Source organism: Pseudochaenichthys georgianus, chromosome 8, assembly GCF_902827115.2.
Source record: "Pseudochaenichthys georgianus chromosome 8, fPseGeo1.2, whole genome shotgun sequence".
Lineage (NCBI taxonomy): Eukaryota > Metazoa > Chordata > Actinopteri > Perciformes > Channichthyidae > Pseudochaenichthys > Pseudochaenichthys georgianus.
This window is the reverse complement of record NC_047510.2, coordinates 26,259,336-26,277,691: the sequence shown is the minus strand read 5'-3', so window position 1 is coordinate 26,277,691 and position 18,356 is coordinate 26,259,336. Positions and strand designations below refer to the sequence as shown.

At 42.3% G+C, this 18,356-nt stretch overlaps 1 protein-coding gene across 2 annotated transcripts in view; it reads left to right on the top strand.

The window, feature by feature from the left end:
- cacna1ia (calcium voltage-gated channel subunit alpha1 Ia) overlaps window positions 1-18,356 on the top strand; it is a 178,742-nt gene that overhangs the window by 145,779 nt on the left and 14,607 nt on the right. For both annotated transcript variants that reach the window (XM_034089015.2, XM_034089014.2), the window contains exons 24-32: window positions 2,101-2,190; window positions 2,947-3,139; window positions 4,061-4,212; window positions 5,220-5,329; window positions 9,080-9,213; window positions 9,859-9,929; window positions 12,824-12,902; window positions 14,093-14,214; window positions 16,518-16,952. In XM_034089015.2, coding sequence (XP_033944906.2) covers window positions 2,101-2,190; window positions 2,947-3,139; window positions 4,061-4,212; window positions 5,220-5,329; window positions 9,080-9,213; window positions 9,859-9,929; window positions 12,824-12,902; window positions 14,093-14,214; window positions 16,518-16,952 — 1,386 coding nt within the window. The remainder of the gene's footprint in view (window positions 1-2,100; window positions 2,191-2,946; window positions 3,140-4,060; window positions 4,213-5,219; window positions 5,330-9,079; window positions 9,214-9,858; window positions 9,930-12,823; window positions 12,903-14,092; window positions 14,215-16,517; window positions 16,953-18,356) is intronic.

Here is an 18,356-nt window from a genome sequence, read left to right as displayed (position 1 = left end):
CAGCTGACTGGCAGTTCCACAGGCCGCCTGAAACTAGATGGCAGTGATAATTGCGAGAAGACACATAAACAGGAATGGAGAAAACACACATGATTATAGCATGAGGGGCTAAACAACCAAATAAAATAAAATAAAACACCAGCGACACTTAGCTCAATCAAAGTAGGATTTGCCTCCTCTTTGACACCCTCGTGACTCCCGCAGGACTCTAATGTCTTTGCCTGTCTTACTCCCGCAGGACTCTAATGTCTTTGCCTGTCTGACGCTGACGCTCCAGGAAAGTGCTACCTAAAATGGACACCTGATTGCTGAGTTCTCACAGCTGTGGGGCCACGTCCCTTTAATTAGTTAACTCTCTGCAGCTGGTGGCCCTCAAAAGGAAATCTAGACTGGCTCCCTCCTGAGTCGTTATTGTCTTTTAAGTCAATTACATTAAACCCTAAGTTATAAAGTTATGAGTTTAACCCTTAATACAGTTACACCTACTCAATAAAGCTCTTAGTATTCTACAAATGTTTAAATCAAAGTTAACCCTATCAGTCCCCACTAAGGTCTAGGGGACCTGGAGACAATAACGTACAACCAATAAGTATGAGAGAGTCAGAGTAAAGGTTGACAAAAGGTTTATTCCTTGTAACCTATCAGATAATACAATTAAACAGAAACTCTGTTTGTGAGGAGGAGGAGGAGTCAAAGGATTGTGCCAAACAAAAGAAACAAGCATAACAAAACCAGGCCTACCTCTACAACTATCCTTTGAAACCAAACTCAAACAAAAACCCTCACTAACTAACTACAAAGAATTTGACAAAACAATATACAGGGGTGGCAACAATCCGCTTACCTAGTGTGTCTAAACAATAGTTAGCTCGGTGGTGAGAAATGTACAGGGTACCCCAGACTTACCTAACTCCTCCACCTCTCAACACACACACTTAACAAAGTTCAGATTATTCAAATAGCTTTAGTTGCTAAACACAGCCGTGTTCCTTCCTCAGCAACAGGCCCAGAGTGAGAGAGAGAAGACTTCCTGGGTGCCTCCTTTATGGTCGGCCCTGGTTGCTGATAGGCCAGCTGAGGGTGAGAGGATCCAATCAGCCATCAGACTCAGGTGCACAGGCAGATACCGATCAGCTGCTGATTAGCTGTGCAGAAGACAGGGAGAAGAGAGAAACACAGGAGGGAAGGAAAACCACACATGTACAGCCTGCCTGGCACGTAACACCCCCACACATATAAATCCAAACAGTATGTTTGGCCCTTACAATGAACCTCCATTTACATAGCACGAGATAGTGCATCGGCAAGAACATTATCGGACCCCTTTTTATGGCTTATGTCAAGGTTGTAGTTCTGGACAATCAACGACCAACGCATAAGGCGTTGATTGTGGTTGTACATCCTTGAAAGAAAAACCAGCGGATTGTGATCAGTGTATACCTTAATAGGTTTTACACTGGAGCCAAGATACACCTCAAAGTGCTGCAAGGCAAACAATAGAGCTAAAGCTTCTTTCTCAATAGTAGATTAGAGTAATGCACGAGTCAACACGTTCCATGCTCTTTTGAGAGGTCTGATGTACAAATTCATCTGTCGATTGAATGTTTCTCATAACTCTGTCATTATGCTGCTTTCAAATCCGTGGCTCAGTGCTGTACGATACCAGTCACCTCTGTGGAAACATTGGTATGGCTGCCTTTTTTTAGTTTGTATTTGAGTGTTGTATGTTTTGTAATAATGGACCAAGAGTCTCTTTAAATAAAGATGATGATGATGAGTCAGTTAGTTCAGTTTTAAGGTTTTCAATCAAATGACCTGTCCCAAGTTTCTGCCTGACAGATACTGTAGCGGTTTTGAGATTTAAAATCACAATTTCAGTCAGATCAACTACAGAGCATTGATACAGAGTACACACACTGAAACAGAGAAGTCTAAAAACAGAATGTTACTCACACAATTCTAGAAGTGTCCAGTTGCTTTCTTGTCAAAATCGAGTTGCACACTGTGCTGTGCAACAGGAAATAAGAAACAGGAAAGAAAATTGTCCATAAAATAATGATAAGAGTCTCCCTTTCTTTTCCTTTCCCTGCTGTTGTCTAGGCTCTGATGTCCCTGTTTGTGCTGGCCTCAAAGGACGGCTGGGTCAACATCATGTATCACGGCCTGGATGCTGTGGCTGTGGACCAACAGGTGCCCACATTTACATTTATATATACGTATATATCCATTTCTTGCACAATAATATCTTGCATTATATTTGTTACTGGAAATGTGTATTTCCACATGTATATATTTTTATTTTTTTTATTTTGTATGCTATTTTATTTCTATTTCAGAAATATTTTGGACTGTTTATTTATAGTGTCTTAAGTCAAAATTCAAAGTCAACTTTAATGTCAATCTTACATAGTTTGTGTTTACAGACAGAGAGATCGAAATGATGTTTCCAACAATCCCGAATATAAAATTAAATAATATACAGAAGAAAAAAAAAAATAATAATAATAAAAAAAAATTTTTTAAAAATGTATAAAATATGTATATCCTATATACACAATCAACAGACACATTTACACATATGCACACATTAAGATAAAAAACACAACAATCAAGACATACAAAATAATATGTACAAAATTACAGTCACGTCAATATCTTCGGTGCAAGATTGTCCATAGAATGTGCATTTATTTATTAATATCTCTTGTGTACATTGCCTTGTTTTTTATGCTGCTGCAACGCAAACGTTTCCCAAATTGGGATCAATAAAGTATTAATCTATCTAGTAATCTATCTATATATCTATATAGCTAGTGTAAACAAAAAACCTGAGGCACATCTTCACCATCTAAAGAGTACATCTAGTAACATCTGTTTTCCTTTCCCTTTCTTTCTCTGTTTGTTATCAATTTCAATCTTGAAAAAAACGCATCGATTCAACTCCAGCCTGTGACCAACAACAATCCGTGGATGCTGCTGTATTTCATCTCCTTCCTGCTTATTGTTAGCTTCTTCGTCCTCAACATGTTTGTCGGTGTGGTTGTGGAGAATTTCCACAAGTGTCGCCAGAACCAGGAGGTGGAAGAGGCCAAAAGGCGTGAGGAGAAGCGTCAGCGGCGCATGGAAAAGAAGAGGAGAAGTATGACAGGAGAGGGAGCTGGGGACAAAAGAGAGGCTTATTAAGAGCTGGTGGACAGAAAAAGAATGATACAAAAGATTGGTACAGTAATTAAGAAAGGAGAAGCAGGATGGATTTCTGGAGAATGTATGAAGATTATTACAAACACTACAAAGCCTGAAACAAGGGCTTGAAGAACTCTTTGTAGTTACAATGACACATCACAAGAATCACTTGCTATTAGCATGCAGAGCTGTGATTAACGCTGATGAAATGATGTGCTGTTGAGAGGAAAAGAGATGGAATTAGGGACAGACAGATTATAATAAACAAACAGTAATTGTCTTAATTGCTGTTGGTTTTTCTAGGAGTGATTCCAGCTTGTTCAAAGCTAATTTTGCAATCGCAAGCTCTCATTGGAGCAGCTCTCGAATTTAGTTTCAAGTAGGAAGAGAGGCCGTTGAATGTTGCTTCAATATTAGTTATTTAGTTATAGCTTGAAGGTTTGCCTGATTACCAAAAGTAGTTGGAATAGATTTTATTTTTGTAAACTAATGGATTAAGTTGCTAATTACAAACATTGCTATGTAATTTGTTTCGGTGATTACATTTGAAAGCAATCTGACCCAAGCCTGGCTGTATAGCATGATAACTACTTTATATCACTGCAGGGAAAACGAAATATTTAAATAACACAATCATCTTTTTTTTTTTTATTATTCTACTATTTCATTATTAGTACAGACAATTCATACATCGGACAAACAAACAAAAGGTGAAGAAGCGGGAGGGCAGAAAGCATAGTTTATACAGAAAATAGCGCTTCCGTTAGTCATCCAGTTGCAGGATAAAGAAAAAAGGATAAATCTGAAGATACCCTCATTAAAATGTAAATTCGATTGAATATATTTAAAAACTGTTGATATATTGTTCTGCCAACAGAAGCCCAGAAGCTGCCCTACTTTGCCAGCTACGGCCACATACGCCTGATGATCCACACACTGTGCACAAACCACTACCTGGACCTCATCATCACCTTCATTATCGCCATCAACGTCATCACCATGTCCTTAGAGCACTACGACCAACCTCGTGTAAGCTACAGAGAGCTGTAATTGATGTGGTTGTTTATGAAAACAATGGGTGTGTCTTGTTTAGGGAGTGCAGCAGCTGGCGCCGGTCCACTAGAGTAGTTATGTGTGTGGGTGATAAATGAGGAGAAGCAACTTGCATTTATGTCAGTAATTAGAGATTTGTGCAACTTAGCTCTGACTTTCCCAAAAGTGCCTGTTTCACAAAATGTCGACACAAACAGAAGGACTCCTACAAGCTCCATCTCACTAGGCGGAACTTATTCCTGGATTGTATGCCGAGTACTAATGTCTGTCAAACAGCAGCTTCTTATAAAGACACAGTGGCACCACCATGAAGCTGTAACCAGGCCGGTGTTAGCTGGAGTCCATACAAAGGAGCTGTGATTGCACTGTTGATTCTATTCTGTCAGAGCGGTGTTAGCTGTACGCCTATCTGTCCATTCATGTGTGACGATTGAAGGTTCAAAAGCCTGATAGCGTCGGTTGTGTTTTTTTTTTAGGGTGAGGAAAGTGATTATCCTTGAGATAAGATGGCCGTTTGACATTTAAAATGGAGCAAGCTTTCTCAAACTGACCAAGCAGCAGATAAATATCACAGGTCTTGACGGTATGTGTCAGCTGTTTGTGTTGACATTTGCCTGCCTCCCGCTTCTCAGAAGACACAGCTCTATTTATTGAAGGAGAAAACAGCCGAGCTAAACAAATCCACAGCCTCAGCAGTAACAGGAAGCTGGGCTGGGTGTTTAAGATCATTAAACATGCTTGCCTTTAGACTATCTAAATACTACGCTAAAATATGGTTGGTGTATTTGTTGCTGGATGTAATGTGTGTTGTTCCACGAATGGAAGATGTCCCGTTTTGCCTTCTGGCATGTTTGGTTGTACTCTGCAAACAAATGGGAACTATTCCTGTTCTTCGGTTTCCTCCTGACGCTAATACTCCATCCTACCCTGTTTACACACGCACGCACACACACACACACACCTTTTTCACACTCTCTTTCCAGTCTCTGGATCTCGCCCTGAAGTACTGCAACTATTTCTTCACTTCCATGTTTGTGCTCGAATCGGCACTCAAACTCACCGCCTTCGGCTTCCGTCGCTTCTTTAAAGAAAGGTACAGTGTGTGTGTGTGTGTGTGTGTGTGTGTGTGTGTGTGTGTGTGTGTGTGTGTGTGTGTGTGTGTGTGTGTGTGTGTGTGTGTGTGTGTGTGTGTGTGTGTGTGTGTGTGTGTGTGTGTGTGTGTGTGTGTGTGTGTGTGCGTGCGTGCGTGCGTGCGTGCGTGCGTGCGTGCGTGCGTGCGTGCGTGCGTGCGTGCGTGCGTGCGTGCGCGCGCGCGTGCATCCTTTGCTGTGTGCCTATAAGTGTATGTACGTGCTTTACTATGTATTTACACATGTATAGATAGTAAGAATACAAGACAGCTTTTTTATAGCGATACTGATCAATTAATTGTGGTTTGTAAATCTGGTTCAGAGGTGACGGTGCGAGATGATTGTCAATCAGCTTTCCTATAGTCTGAAAACACAAATGCCCTCTGGATTAGATGCGAGAAAGAAGAATATTACAAAACAATATTCAATGTCAGCAAACGTGACAATATCTCCTGTTCAGCTCAGCTCACTCATCACATGGAGCCACTGTCGGGGCTCCAGGCACATCCCATAATCTGGTGAATTAACATATGATATAAATAGTGCCATAATAAACAGTTATTTAGTTGAAAGAGTAATGGCTGCACAAATCCGCCTTTTGCTTTGATCATTATAAATGGAATAGGGAATAACAGCGTTGACGATACAGAGGATTATGAAACACGTTGAAAGATGTGAGCGGCTCTGAGGCGTTCAGATAGAACTTAGCTAAACCATATTGTGGTACAAATATCGCAGCTTTCTATCCATTTTTGCGTTGTTTTTGCTCACCATCAAATCAGTTTTTCGTTCCCTTTCTTCAAAATGTACATCTTTCAAAATGGATCGGACATTCCTTTGTCCTTGTAAAAAGCTATTGAGTGAACTATAGCACCATTGTGCTTAAAGAAACCAAGTTAGTTATGGGTTCTCTGCTTCCATATCTCCAACTTACTGTACTCACCTTTGTTTGACCTTGGGGGGAAACGCACCTCAGCGCCGGCCTGTCCCACATTCATTCACTCAGAGCCCAGAGACGAATTGATGTGTCACTCACCCAAATGTGCACCACGACAAGACGGATATCTTATTCTTCTCAGGGATATGTGGGGACTAATTAAAGTCGGCTGAAGATTTGGAAGCATATATTACACTGATGGTAGTTTAATGTCTTTGGCTTATTTTAGTTTTAGAGAAGAGAGAGAGTTAAGGTGGCGAACAGCGAGCGAGAAGAGGAGCGACGTGGAAGAGACAGATAATAAATAGGAGGGGAAGCTGGACTGATCAAAGACAAAGAAGGAGGAAGACACATAAGTGATGAAATGGGAACGAGATGGGCGGATATAGGACACATTTATTGCACGGTTATCAGCTGGCACTTTGTCTCTTTTTATGTAGTGTTAGCAACAGCTGTGAGCAGTCATTGTGTGTCATGTATGGGCCGGGTGACTCTCAGGCCAGCTGCAGAACTGGGTCAATGGAATAGCAGGCTACACACAAACACACTGCTGCATGTGGCAATAACTGAGCTGCGGCTGGTGTAAGTGTGCAGTATATATAATGTAAAGGTTTGTGTGACGGGCCAAAAAGTAATAAGGCAGCTGCAGAGATTTGAAATTCAAATGTCAATTTAAATGAGCAACGGGTGCTTTTCTATCAGGTGAGCTGCTGTCTGTATGACTTTGAGAAAGTAATAAAGCAGCATTGCATTGTAGATATGAACAAAGTCAGCTGTCATCCTCAGTTGACTGTATGGCTACATGCATAGAGGATGATACACTTCGCTTTGTTTCCCCTTATACAAGGTGGATGAGTCCAGAAAGAAAAGGTGTCAAATGAAACAGACATATAGCCCCATTATCATGTCTTGCGGGTTATTTCACTGTTGTCATTGGCATTTTAAATGAGATATGTTGGCAAGCATTCTGACAAATGAATCAGCAGTGCCAAATGTGTTAGCACTCAGTGTGCCTGGTGCACCCTGATGATTTCACAAAAGACCTTTATTAGTCCCACAGAGGGGACATTGGCAGCGTTACAGCAGGAAAGAGCCACAGACAGCTTAGTGTTGCATATCTTACATGCGTTAAAAAAGTACTAAGTTATAATATAATAAACAATATGCTAAAAAAAAAAGATAAAAAACTAAAAAAGTTACATAATTTTCAAAAATACAGATAAAAAACAAATCAAATCTACATATCAAATCCTGTAGCAGTTCTTAGGATTCAGCAGCCCGGTATATATTACAGTTATTAAAGATGGCATATGTATATAAAGTATATATTGCACATAGTTTGACGGTATTTAACAGCAGCAAGTTACACAATTTACAAAATACAAGATACATACCTTGTAACAGTAACAAGGGTTTAGCAGCCAGGTATAAATTACAGTTATTAACGGCATATATATGTTGCACATATAGCACATATTGCACAAAGTCGGTTTGTATTTAGCAGCAAGGGGTGTTATAGTCTGTGTTGTGGTGTGTGTAGGAGGGTCTACTAGGGGCAGTGCTGGTTGTAAAGTCTGACCGCTGCAGGAAGGAAGGACTCTCTCCGTGAGACAGCAGGGGTGCAGCATCCTGTCACTGAAGGTGCTGCACAGTGAGGACAGGGTGTCCTGGAGGGGGTGGGACATATTGTCCAGCAGGGAGGACAGCTTGGCTCCTGTCTCCCACCACCTCCACAGTGTCCAGAGGACTCCCCAGGACAGAGCTGGCCTTCCTTACCAGTCTGTTCAGTCTCTTCCCGTCAGCAGCCGAGATGCTGCTGCCCCAGCAGGCCACACCAGAGAAAATGGCTGACGCCACAACAGAGTCATAAAAAGTCTGAAGGAGTGCCCCCTGCACCCCGAAAGACCTCAGTCTCCTCAGCAGAAAGAGTCTGCTCTGTCTCTTCTTGGACAGAGTAGCAGAATTATCAGTCCAGTTTATTGTTCAGATGAACACCCAGGTATTTGTAAGATTCCACAATCTCAATGTCCGCTCCCTGGAAGTTCACTGGTGTCGGGGGGGAGTGTTGGCGCCGTCTGAAATCCACCACCAGCTTCTTGGTCTTCGCTGCGTTCAGCTGAAGGTGGTTCCTCTGGCACCAGAGGGTGAAGTCCTGCGTCAGCTCCCTGTACTCCCTGTCTTCCTCGTTGGTGATGAGGCCAACGATGGCAGAGTCGTCAGAGAACTTCTGCAGGTGATCCAGGAGGTGAGGTGGTGATCCACCCCCGAGAGCTGCAGCTTGTCCCCCAGGAGCGGGGGCTGGATGGCGTTGAAGGCACTGGAGACATCAAAGAACATGATCCTCACAGATGAATCTTGATTGGGCCAAATTTGACCCCGAGTCTTCCCAGACCCGAACACCAAATGATACACTTTTTTTTTAGAGACTTTCAGACTTGGCTAAAATTGTCAAAATCTGTTGTGTAGTGTTTATATAGCTGTTGTGGAGGATATCATGAAGCCTTGTTCCGTTAAAAAAAACTAGAGCCTAATTATTATATCATTTTAACTTGTCACGGGAGACCCGAACACAACATAAGGGTTAAAGGAGATGAAATTGCCTTAACATAACTGATAATAAATGCATGTCTCGTTGTTCAGTTAGGTCCAGAACCTTTTTTTACACAGCACTGACATGCCTAGAAACTTGTTTTTATACTTGCTTTGGTTTTTGTGTGTGGTGCCAGACCTTTTTGCATATTTACATGTGCATACTTTCTGTGTGTGTGAACGCTAGGTGGAACCAGTTGGACCTCGCCATCGTGCTTCTGTCGGTGATGGGCATCACCCTGGAGGAAATCGATTTCAGTGCTGCCCTGCCCATCAACCCCACCATCATCCGGATCATGAGAGTACTGAGGATAGCCCGAGGTACAGTATACTACATGTGTGAGATATGTACACACATCCACTGAAAAGCAGGTCTGAGCTAAAGTTTCCTGAGCAACAGCCTATTTGCCCTTTGTATATCAGGCCCACGCTCACACGTCCAAATGTCCTTTGAATTGTTTTCAGTGAAATGCATTTGAACCTTGATTTTGTCTTGCTGGTGTGTTAAAATATATCTGTTGAAACTGCGATCTACTTTTATAGGTCAGTTTCATAGCAGCCAATGACTGGTGTGTGTGTGTGTGTGTGTGTGTGTGTGTGTGTGTGTGTGTGTGTGTGTGTGTGTGTGTGTGTGTGTGTGTGTGTGTGTGTGTGTGTGTGTGTGTGTGTGTGTGTGTGTGTGTGTGTGTGTGTGTGTGTGTGTGTGTGTGTGTGTGTGTGTGTGTGTGTGTGTGTGTGTGTGTGTGTGTGTGTGTGTGTGTGTGTGTGTGTGTGTGTGTGTGTGTGTGTTCCATGGGAGAATAAATGAAGAACTGACCTTTCTCCAGTTAAATGTTTCCCATTAAGCCTGTAATTCAACCTGAGGGATTTCCCTCTAACTGCCCACACTTTCTCTCTATGTCTCTCTCACTCTCTCTCTCTCTATATATGTCTCTCTCACACTCTCTCTCTCTCACACACACACAGTGCTGAAGCTGCTGAAGATGGCCACAGGGATGAGAGCCCTTTTGGATACGGTGGTCCAAGCCCTGCCTCAGGTACAGTGGGCACACACTTACACACTGTCTCTGCCTCTTTGTTCCTCACAGACACACACAATCCCAGAGAGAGAGTTGGTCAGTCTCAGTCAATAGCCAGAGTAGCATTGAGTCCCCCCCCCCCCCCCCCCCCCCCCACCACCCTTTCTTTCTCTTTTGGCCTGGAGGCAACTCTAATAGATGACTCATGCATGCCACATACTGGCTGACACACACACACACACATACACACACATACACACACATACACACACACACACACACACAGGGCAGGCAGAGGTGAGGGGGGGCAGGTGCATTTCCTTTTTATTGATCCCCCTCTCATTAACACTGAGCCCTTTGCTTCATCCCAAGGGCATCTGGGAAGGTAAATACAACTGGGGCTAATGAAACAGTTCCAGGAGGTCTCGCTGTGTGTATGTGTGCACACTGAGGTGAGAGTGAAGGCGTTACACCTGGCGAGAGATGAACCTGAGCTGATATCACCCTATATTTCACTGTGGAAAAGGAAATGGCAAGCTTCCAACATTTCCTCATTACCTCACATTGACAGTATTGGCATTTCAACAAAAGCTTATGGGGACAGTTACGCACGGGAACAGGTCATATTGGCATAGTATGAATAACCTTGGCACCGCACAGATAGATGGCTGCTAGAATAATAACTCATGGGATTAGACATGATGTGAATGCTTCAGAAGTTCCACACGTAATTTATATATTTAATATGCCATAGCAGGACATGGAGATGTAATGAGGGATCCATGCACTTAGACTAAATGGGGTAGAAAGCTTATCGGCTCATTGGCATGTTAAGTGAAATGGCTTTGCTTTACAAAGACGTAGTCAAAATGTGATTTTACCTACATCAAAGTCTTTTATCCTCTCCTCTGCAACGGATGTGAAACGGCTGCAACCAGCATTCACGTACACTAATCGCCTATATCATGTTGGCTCTCAAGTGGAGACAGTTGTTTTATGTCTTCTCTGGAAATGGCTGAGAAACCACAGATGTGGAGATGTGTGCTATGGAAAGGCGTCCACGCAATAACAAGTATTTGTTTTTAGCTTAAGAAATGGAGATACATCATTTCATTAATAGAAAATGGATTTGCAAACCTCTTCCTCCAGCAAAGGGAACGTTATTAATCCCCATTGAAAACACCGTTAAATCCCTCTTGGCAAAACTTCTCAAAATGCATTCATCCTTATCCTGGATCTCACATTGACTCGTGTCCTTATCAAGCACAGATTGTTGAGTACACCAGGCCTCATAGCAATTACTTGGAGATGTACTTCTGGCAAACCGTCCGTTTTAGAAATATTACAGCACTCCAGAAGAAAAGTTCTATGGCAATTACCTCAATTACACTCAGTCCACAGAGACTCATCAGCATGCGCCGCATGTAATGGCCCTCATTTGTCTACATTGAAAGGAAACTCTAGAAGTTTCCAAATGTAAATGCTACTTAATGTAGCATGCCTTTGATTCGTCCTCTTTCACCATGCCCTATAGCAGTTTCATTAAATGTCATATCAGGCAATGAGGGTTACAGCGTTTCAAATGTAAAGATTATTCTTACTGAGTCAGCTGATTTCCTTATGTTATCATTAAAGTGATTTATAAAGGAGAGATAAAACAAACAAAGATAAAACAACCTTGAGTGTAATAGAGAAATTATTACAACCCTGCTTGTGGTGGCGACGTCCATAGGGACTTGGCTTGGCAACTGGAAGGTCACCAGTTCAAGTCCCGGAAAGACCAAGTGCTACCGAGGTGTCCCTGAGCAAGGCACCGTTCCCCACACTGCTCCCCGGGCGCCGTACATAATGGCAGCCCACGGCTCCTAACACTAGGATGGGTCAAAATGCAGAGACACCGTTTCGTTACATGGTAACTACGTGTACTACGTAATGACAATAAGTTGAATCTTTTTTTTTTTTTTTTTTTCTTCAAACAATATCTCATCATAAGCTATTCAATTAGCATTATTTGCGGTGCAACCTATGGGAAATGTCCTTAGATGTTGCCTTGTCATTATGTTTCTGCATTTTCCCTCAACCAACTCAACAACAGATCGGAACGGACTTTACCCTGAAAGGCCGGTGAAGTGAACCAAACCCTCTTTAGAGCACAGACGCTATAATTATAGCAACTATCTGTCAGTGCGTTTGCTCATTCCCGCCGGAGCAGCGTTGTTAGTGGAGTGTTAAAGACAGAGAATAGGGGACTGGGTTTTGAATCCCTGTAATGGGATTAGATTTGGCCCTGAGTGCTTCCCATCATCATCACCATTAGGCTGTGGTAACAGAAGGATGTTTAGTGGTGGAACCGAGCCAAGTCCCAAACCCCCAAAGTCACAAAATCCCAACAGCTTCAGGGCTCCAGTTTATAAAAAGTCTCAGAGGAAATTGTGCCATGGTTTGCAGAACAAAGAAGAGTTTGAGAACAGCATGCTCGAAAGAGGTTTGACATTTTGAATGCACATTTGATGTCCTGCTTACTTGTTTAAAAGTAGTACAATATGATCTTGAGTAATAATTTTAAATGATGTTCAATCGAGCATAAAGCAAGTCAATGGCTGATTTAGCACATGAGCAATGACTTGTTGATGTCTTTTGTCTCATGCTTCTCACAAAGAACATGTCAAATTGTGTATAACATGTGCATGGTAAGATGTTCTCCTGTCTGTGTGTGTGCGCGTGCGTGCGTGCGTGTGTGTGTGTGTGTGTGTGTGTGTGTGTGTGTGTGTGTGTGTGTGTGTGTGTGTGTGTGTGTGTGTGTGTGTGTGTGTGTGTGTGTGTGTGTGTGTGTGTGTGTGTGTGTGTGTGTGTGTGTGTGTGTGTGTGTGTGTGTGCGTGCGTGCGTGTGCGCGTGTGCGTGTGTGTTACAGGTGGGTAACCTGGGCCTGCTTTTCATGCTGCTGTTTTTCATCTACGCCGCCTTAGGAGTAGAGCTATTTGGAGAACTTGGTGAGTACTCGTCCGGTCATGATGCTGAAAAGAAATACGTCATTAAGCAAAAATCTAAATGATAACAACGTTTTTGTTTTTCACTGCAAATCTATATATTCTTTCCTTGATCTTTGGTAGTTTCTAGAAAGAGTCTATCAAAGGCTCAACAGAACCAATGATGTTACATGTATTTGTGCTCAGACACATGTCACTAGCATCGGTACAACAAAGACACAATCACTTATTGACACTATTATGATACATTGATTTATTGTGAAAAATGTATTTGAATATTTCAACCAACATTCTGTTTGGATAAATGATTAACAGCATTTTTGGACCAATTTGTCCTTAAACTTCTGAGAAATGTGTGTTATGCGGTCATATACATAAACTCAGTCCACTTGTTTGATTCATCACATGTGGACATGTTGAGAGGACAGGATAGCGCTGTAGTGGAAGAGCACATGTGCCACATATAATCACTGTCGGTGTGAGGAGGCGGTTACAGAGCAGACCCAGAGGGGAAATATAATTCTGACTTCCATATTCCGTGTAGTCATTATAGTAAACTCAGCTCGTACACATAGGGTCAGGAGGAGTTGTATTAACTTGATTATGAAAATCTCCTTATCTCCTCTCCATCTTGTATTCCCTTTCATCAGTTCTTCCTCCTGCAGTCAGACACCATTAGGGATTCAAGCCACTCTCCAGTATTCTGATACATAAGTGCTGTCCTAAAATATCCACATTGAAGTAAGAAGATATTTCTTCCGAACTGTCACATTTCCCTTGTGAGCTGCAGCTGCAGCCCGTGGCAACGATGCTTCCTATTGGAGCTTGGCAGGAAAAAGGGATTAGTGGCAAATGCAAGTGTTGCTTCTTGAGGCCGTTGCAGAGATTATCTTGGGATATAAGCTCAAAGACAAATAGAGTGTTTGGTCACGTTGCGACCGATTTGATAACAGACTTTGTCTGCACTGAGTCGGCTTGTTTAGTCACCCTAGCGTCAGAGATGGTGCTTGCCTCTGCGTTTTTTGTAAGCAGTGACATGTACAGTGTTATTCAAAATTCACAAATCTCTTCTTCTTTTGTCAACCCTTTCCCCCTTCCTGTTCCATTTTCACTTTTTCTTCATCCTCTCACCTTTTGACATGATACCTTCTCCTCTTTCTACATCCACCCGTCCATCTACCTCTCATCCTCAGTATGCAACGAAGACTACCCATGTGAGGGAATGAGTCGTCACGCTACCTTTGAGAACTTTGGCATGGCCTTCCTTACCTTATTTCAAGTCTCCACGGGCGACAACTGGAATGGCATCATGAAGGTACGAAGTTACTTACTTATCCTTTGTGTTTTAACGGGCATAATCAGAGTTTGAGAATACAGTGAGACAGAATCGATAAAATCCCTTCATCGACCAACACAGGGGAAATATACAAAGCAACAGGGACAATACAGATACAGACATCAACACTAACTGTATTAAAAAAAGAGCCAGGCACAAGTTAATTCAATGAAAAGAGACGCATTCAAGGTGGAAAAAGATAAGTAGCAGTATTATAAATGTAAGTAGAACATGTAATGTAGTAGCAATCATCGTAACAACATAATATTGCACGCTTTTATTTTACAACGTTGTTATAGTAGAAGTAGTGCAACAAAAAAGGAGTGGAAAGGTGGTGTGAGATAAGAGACACACTCCTCCTTTACGTCTCTCATCTTCCACTTCCCCACTGATGAAAAGCAAATGTGCTCGCTCGGCACTGGGAGCACAGATATCCTTGCTGATGGGCAGGGGAGTAACTGTGCCTCATCGCACACGCATAAACACAAAAAAACAATTTCCCCTGAACACACCACTCTATCAGCAGCAGCAGCAGCGATCCCCACCATGCTCTCATGTAAGCTCCAAGGAGGAAATAGAGATTATAATGATGCATGTCGGAGGGCCATTAAACACACACTGCATACATAAAGGTACAGCGGATGGTAGCGGGCCATGAAGCAAACCAGCGGGCTACAGATGCTCCCTCTCTGAGTAAATCTCTGTCGTTTTCGCTGTCAAATGACTACCTGGGATGTGGGATAGGTAGATCTGCCGTGGTTTAGTGAAAGGCCGGCGAGGCAGAGTGGTAATTAGTGATGCAGCAATGATAGGAGAGAGGAAATAATGAGGGAGAGTGTAAGAAAGCAGTGGGGAGAAAAAGGAGGCACTGGCAAACTGTAATAAGAGGGAAGATGAGAGGATGGGAAGGGGCTTAAAGAACTCACCAGTTATGATTTATTTCCTCCAGAGGGTAAGTTAAAGCACACATTGGAAAAAGGGGGGTGGTACAGCATCACGTGTGAGCGCAAAGGAGATTTGGAAGAGGACTATGTGTGGAAACGAGATGGAAAAGGAGTGGAAGCAGAAGGAGATGCAGTGTGTACAAGTCATGCAAAGTAAGATAGGAAAGACCGTCTTCAGCTCAGAGGGCTAACATTGTTATTTAAGGTCAGAGGCTGCTTCAAATATGTGTTATTCCTCCAGATCGCACTTTTATTCTACTTTGACCAAACTCTGCTGAGCGTGTAGAAAAATGCTAAAGACAGAAAAAAAAAAGGCTGCTGTCGTTTTGCATAGAAGCAAAGCAATTAAGGGTATGATGATTTTACAAGTCGTCCTGAATACAAGGAGCCTCGTTAACCTGAGCTTGAGGCATGCAATTACCTTAAATGTACTTAACATATTTTTATATGAGCATCACATTTTATTCAGGCGTGTTTTGGCTAAGCTCACTGTATCGTACGATGACATTTACAACCTGACTTATTTTTCGCTTTTTTTTTATTATTATTCAAGCAATGTAAATGTTAATAACTGTAATCTGTTGCAGGGGCGCTGTATTAATTTAAATGTATTTTAAAGCGGGAGTGTGGCACTTTTGTATTTGAAAAGACTTTTACATATAAATGATTGTCCATTACATTGTAGCCCTTGGCAAATGAATCTACATAATATAACTTAGCGGAGGAAGCTCTCTATATTTTGCAGTGTACAACACAACCAAACTCACCTCAAACGTATGTACTCCATTGCCAGCAGTAGCACTCTCCTAAAGTCCTTCCTCTAAACGCTGAGGTTTTTTATACGGTGCATCCGATTCAGAAACGTATCCTTCATAAGTTCCACACTCCAGATTGAATCTACTCCTGTTATTTTGTCCACTTCCTGTTCCTTCACAAAGTGTTATCCAAATAATGTGGTATTCCTTAATTCAGCGGTTCCCACCCTAGTGGGCCGCGAAGGCATTGCAAGTGGGCCGCCAAATCATTTGCAAAACATCATGATTTGTGTGGAAACATTTCATTATTTTTTTGAACCTCCTTTCCTTTCTCTTTCTTGATCCTCCTTAACAACGGCCATTACAGTCCTTGACAACGGTCTGTACTACTGGATTGACATCAGAACATGTTTTAGCCTCCGTAATGTTTATGGTTGAATGTGGGCCGCAACATTGTTTTAGATTCTTAAGTGGGCCCTGATTTGAAAAAGGTTGGGAACTGCTGCCTTAATGCTTACCTGTCTCCTTGAACACTCCTAACCAACCCCCCTTTGTCTTCCTCTTCTGCCTTTCTGGACAACAGGACACATTGCGGGAGTGCCCACCAGACCATGGCACTGATGTGGACTATGCCTGCAATCCTAGCCTTCAGTTTATCTCGCCCATGTACTTTGTCTCCTTCGTGCTCACCGCCCAGTTCGTGCTCATCAATGTGGTGGTGGCCGTGCTGATGAAGCACCTGGACGACTCCAACAAGGAGGCCCAAGAGGAGGCGGAGATGGATGCAGAAATTGAGCTGGAGCTGGCCCAGGGCACCCTCTGTTGCATGGGCGCCCCCAGCTGTGGGGGGGGGAAGGTGGACAAAGGACTTGGAGGCCCAGCAGGCGCAAAAGACAGAGGATGTGTGACCAGAGAGAGGGGGGAGGGGGTGAGGAAGATGAGACATTCAGGAGGCAGCACGCACTCAGGAGCCTTCAACCTGCGGGACTCCAGCCTCAACCTGTACTCACCAGCACAAGTGAGTGTTTGTATTTCAGTACACATGTGTGTGGGAGAGAGTGTGATGATTTCTTTATGTTTGTTTCCATAACGTTTCAAAGTCCTTTGTTGATGTGGGCGGGTGGGAGTGTGCGTGCGTGCAAGTAGGGATGTATCAAACCGATTTGCAGGATTGAATCCATTATTATGGATATGCATTGGCCATACAAGTCTTAATTGATTTATTTCAATTGTTTTCTGTTCTCATGTCCCAGATGTATACCAGCTATGGTTCTCCGGATGCTTAAAGTGGCCAGCACCTTTTTATATAATGTCACATTAAGGTGTTTGTAGAATAACCTTAAAAAAACAATTAAATCATGTTCAATTGTTTAGCTTTCCTTCCCATGTGGATTATGCCTCAAATGCCTTTGTAATAAGAAAATACACAGAAAGCGTCCTGCATTGTCCAGTCTGACACTGGAACCAGGAACATTATATTTATAAAACATATACATACATTATAAATAGGAAATTAGCACGACGTATTGCAGATTTTCTTGATGCCTAGAGATTCAGTTTTTCAATGGAAATAAACCAATATAAATGTCCTATAATTCCATTAGAGTTACTTTAATATGTTTAATGCAGACCCAGTGTGCAGCGGTGTTATGTAGAATGATATGAGTTTTGTTCAGAAGCAGTATCAGCTGGATATTATGTTCCACTCCTCTGGCTGCCTGTCAATTAGCTTCTCTTACACGGTATCAATGCCTTGCATCATGCAGAGAAAATTACCTATTTGAGTGAAAAACTGGAAGAATACAAAAGAGGTCAACAATATGGCAGTAATGTCTGAGTCGTGTCTGGATGTGGCTGACGGTGAGAGAGTGAAGATTTGTTTTCTTTTTATGAAAATGACTGGCGACGACTTGCCGTGATTACACTCAGGCGTTTTATCAATCTCTTTGTGATATTCTTTTTCTACTTTTGTTTCTTTTCTTTTACACATCTTGTGAGGGAGGAAAGGGTGCAAGGAAGGTTAAACATCTACACAAAGAGAGGAGATACAAAGAAAAGAGAGATAAAAAGGAAAGAGACACCAAGCTGTGCCTTATTTGCAACGTTAAACAAGAGCAACATATTAAGAAATCTATTCATATGAAAGTAAAAGGCCTGAAATTAAAGTTATTTTCTAAAAGGAAAAAAAGCTTCTTAAGCAATATTAAGCAGATGAAAGTAAGTTTTTGTTTGTGTTTCACTATAGTTCAGGGGTGTCAAACTCAAGGCCCGGGGGCCAAATCCGGCCCACGACTTCATTTTATGTGGCCCCACAAGAGCTTGCAAAAGCATGTTGCCCATAAACTACATGTCCCACAATGCATCTCAAATTTGACTTTTTTCTCAGAATTTGACTTTTCTTTTTTTAAATGTATCTTTTTGT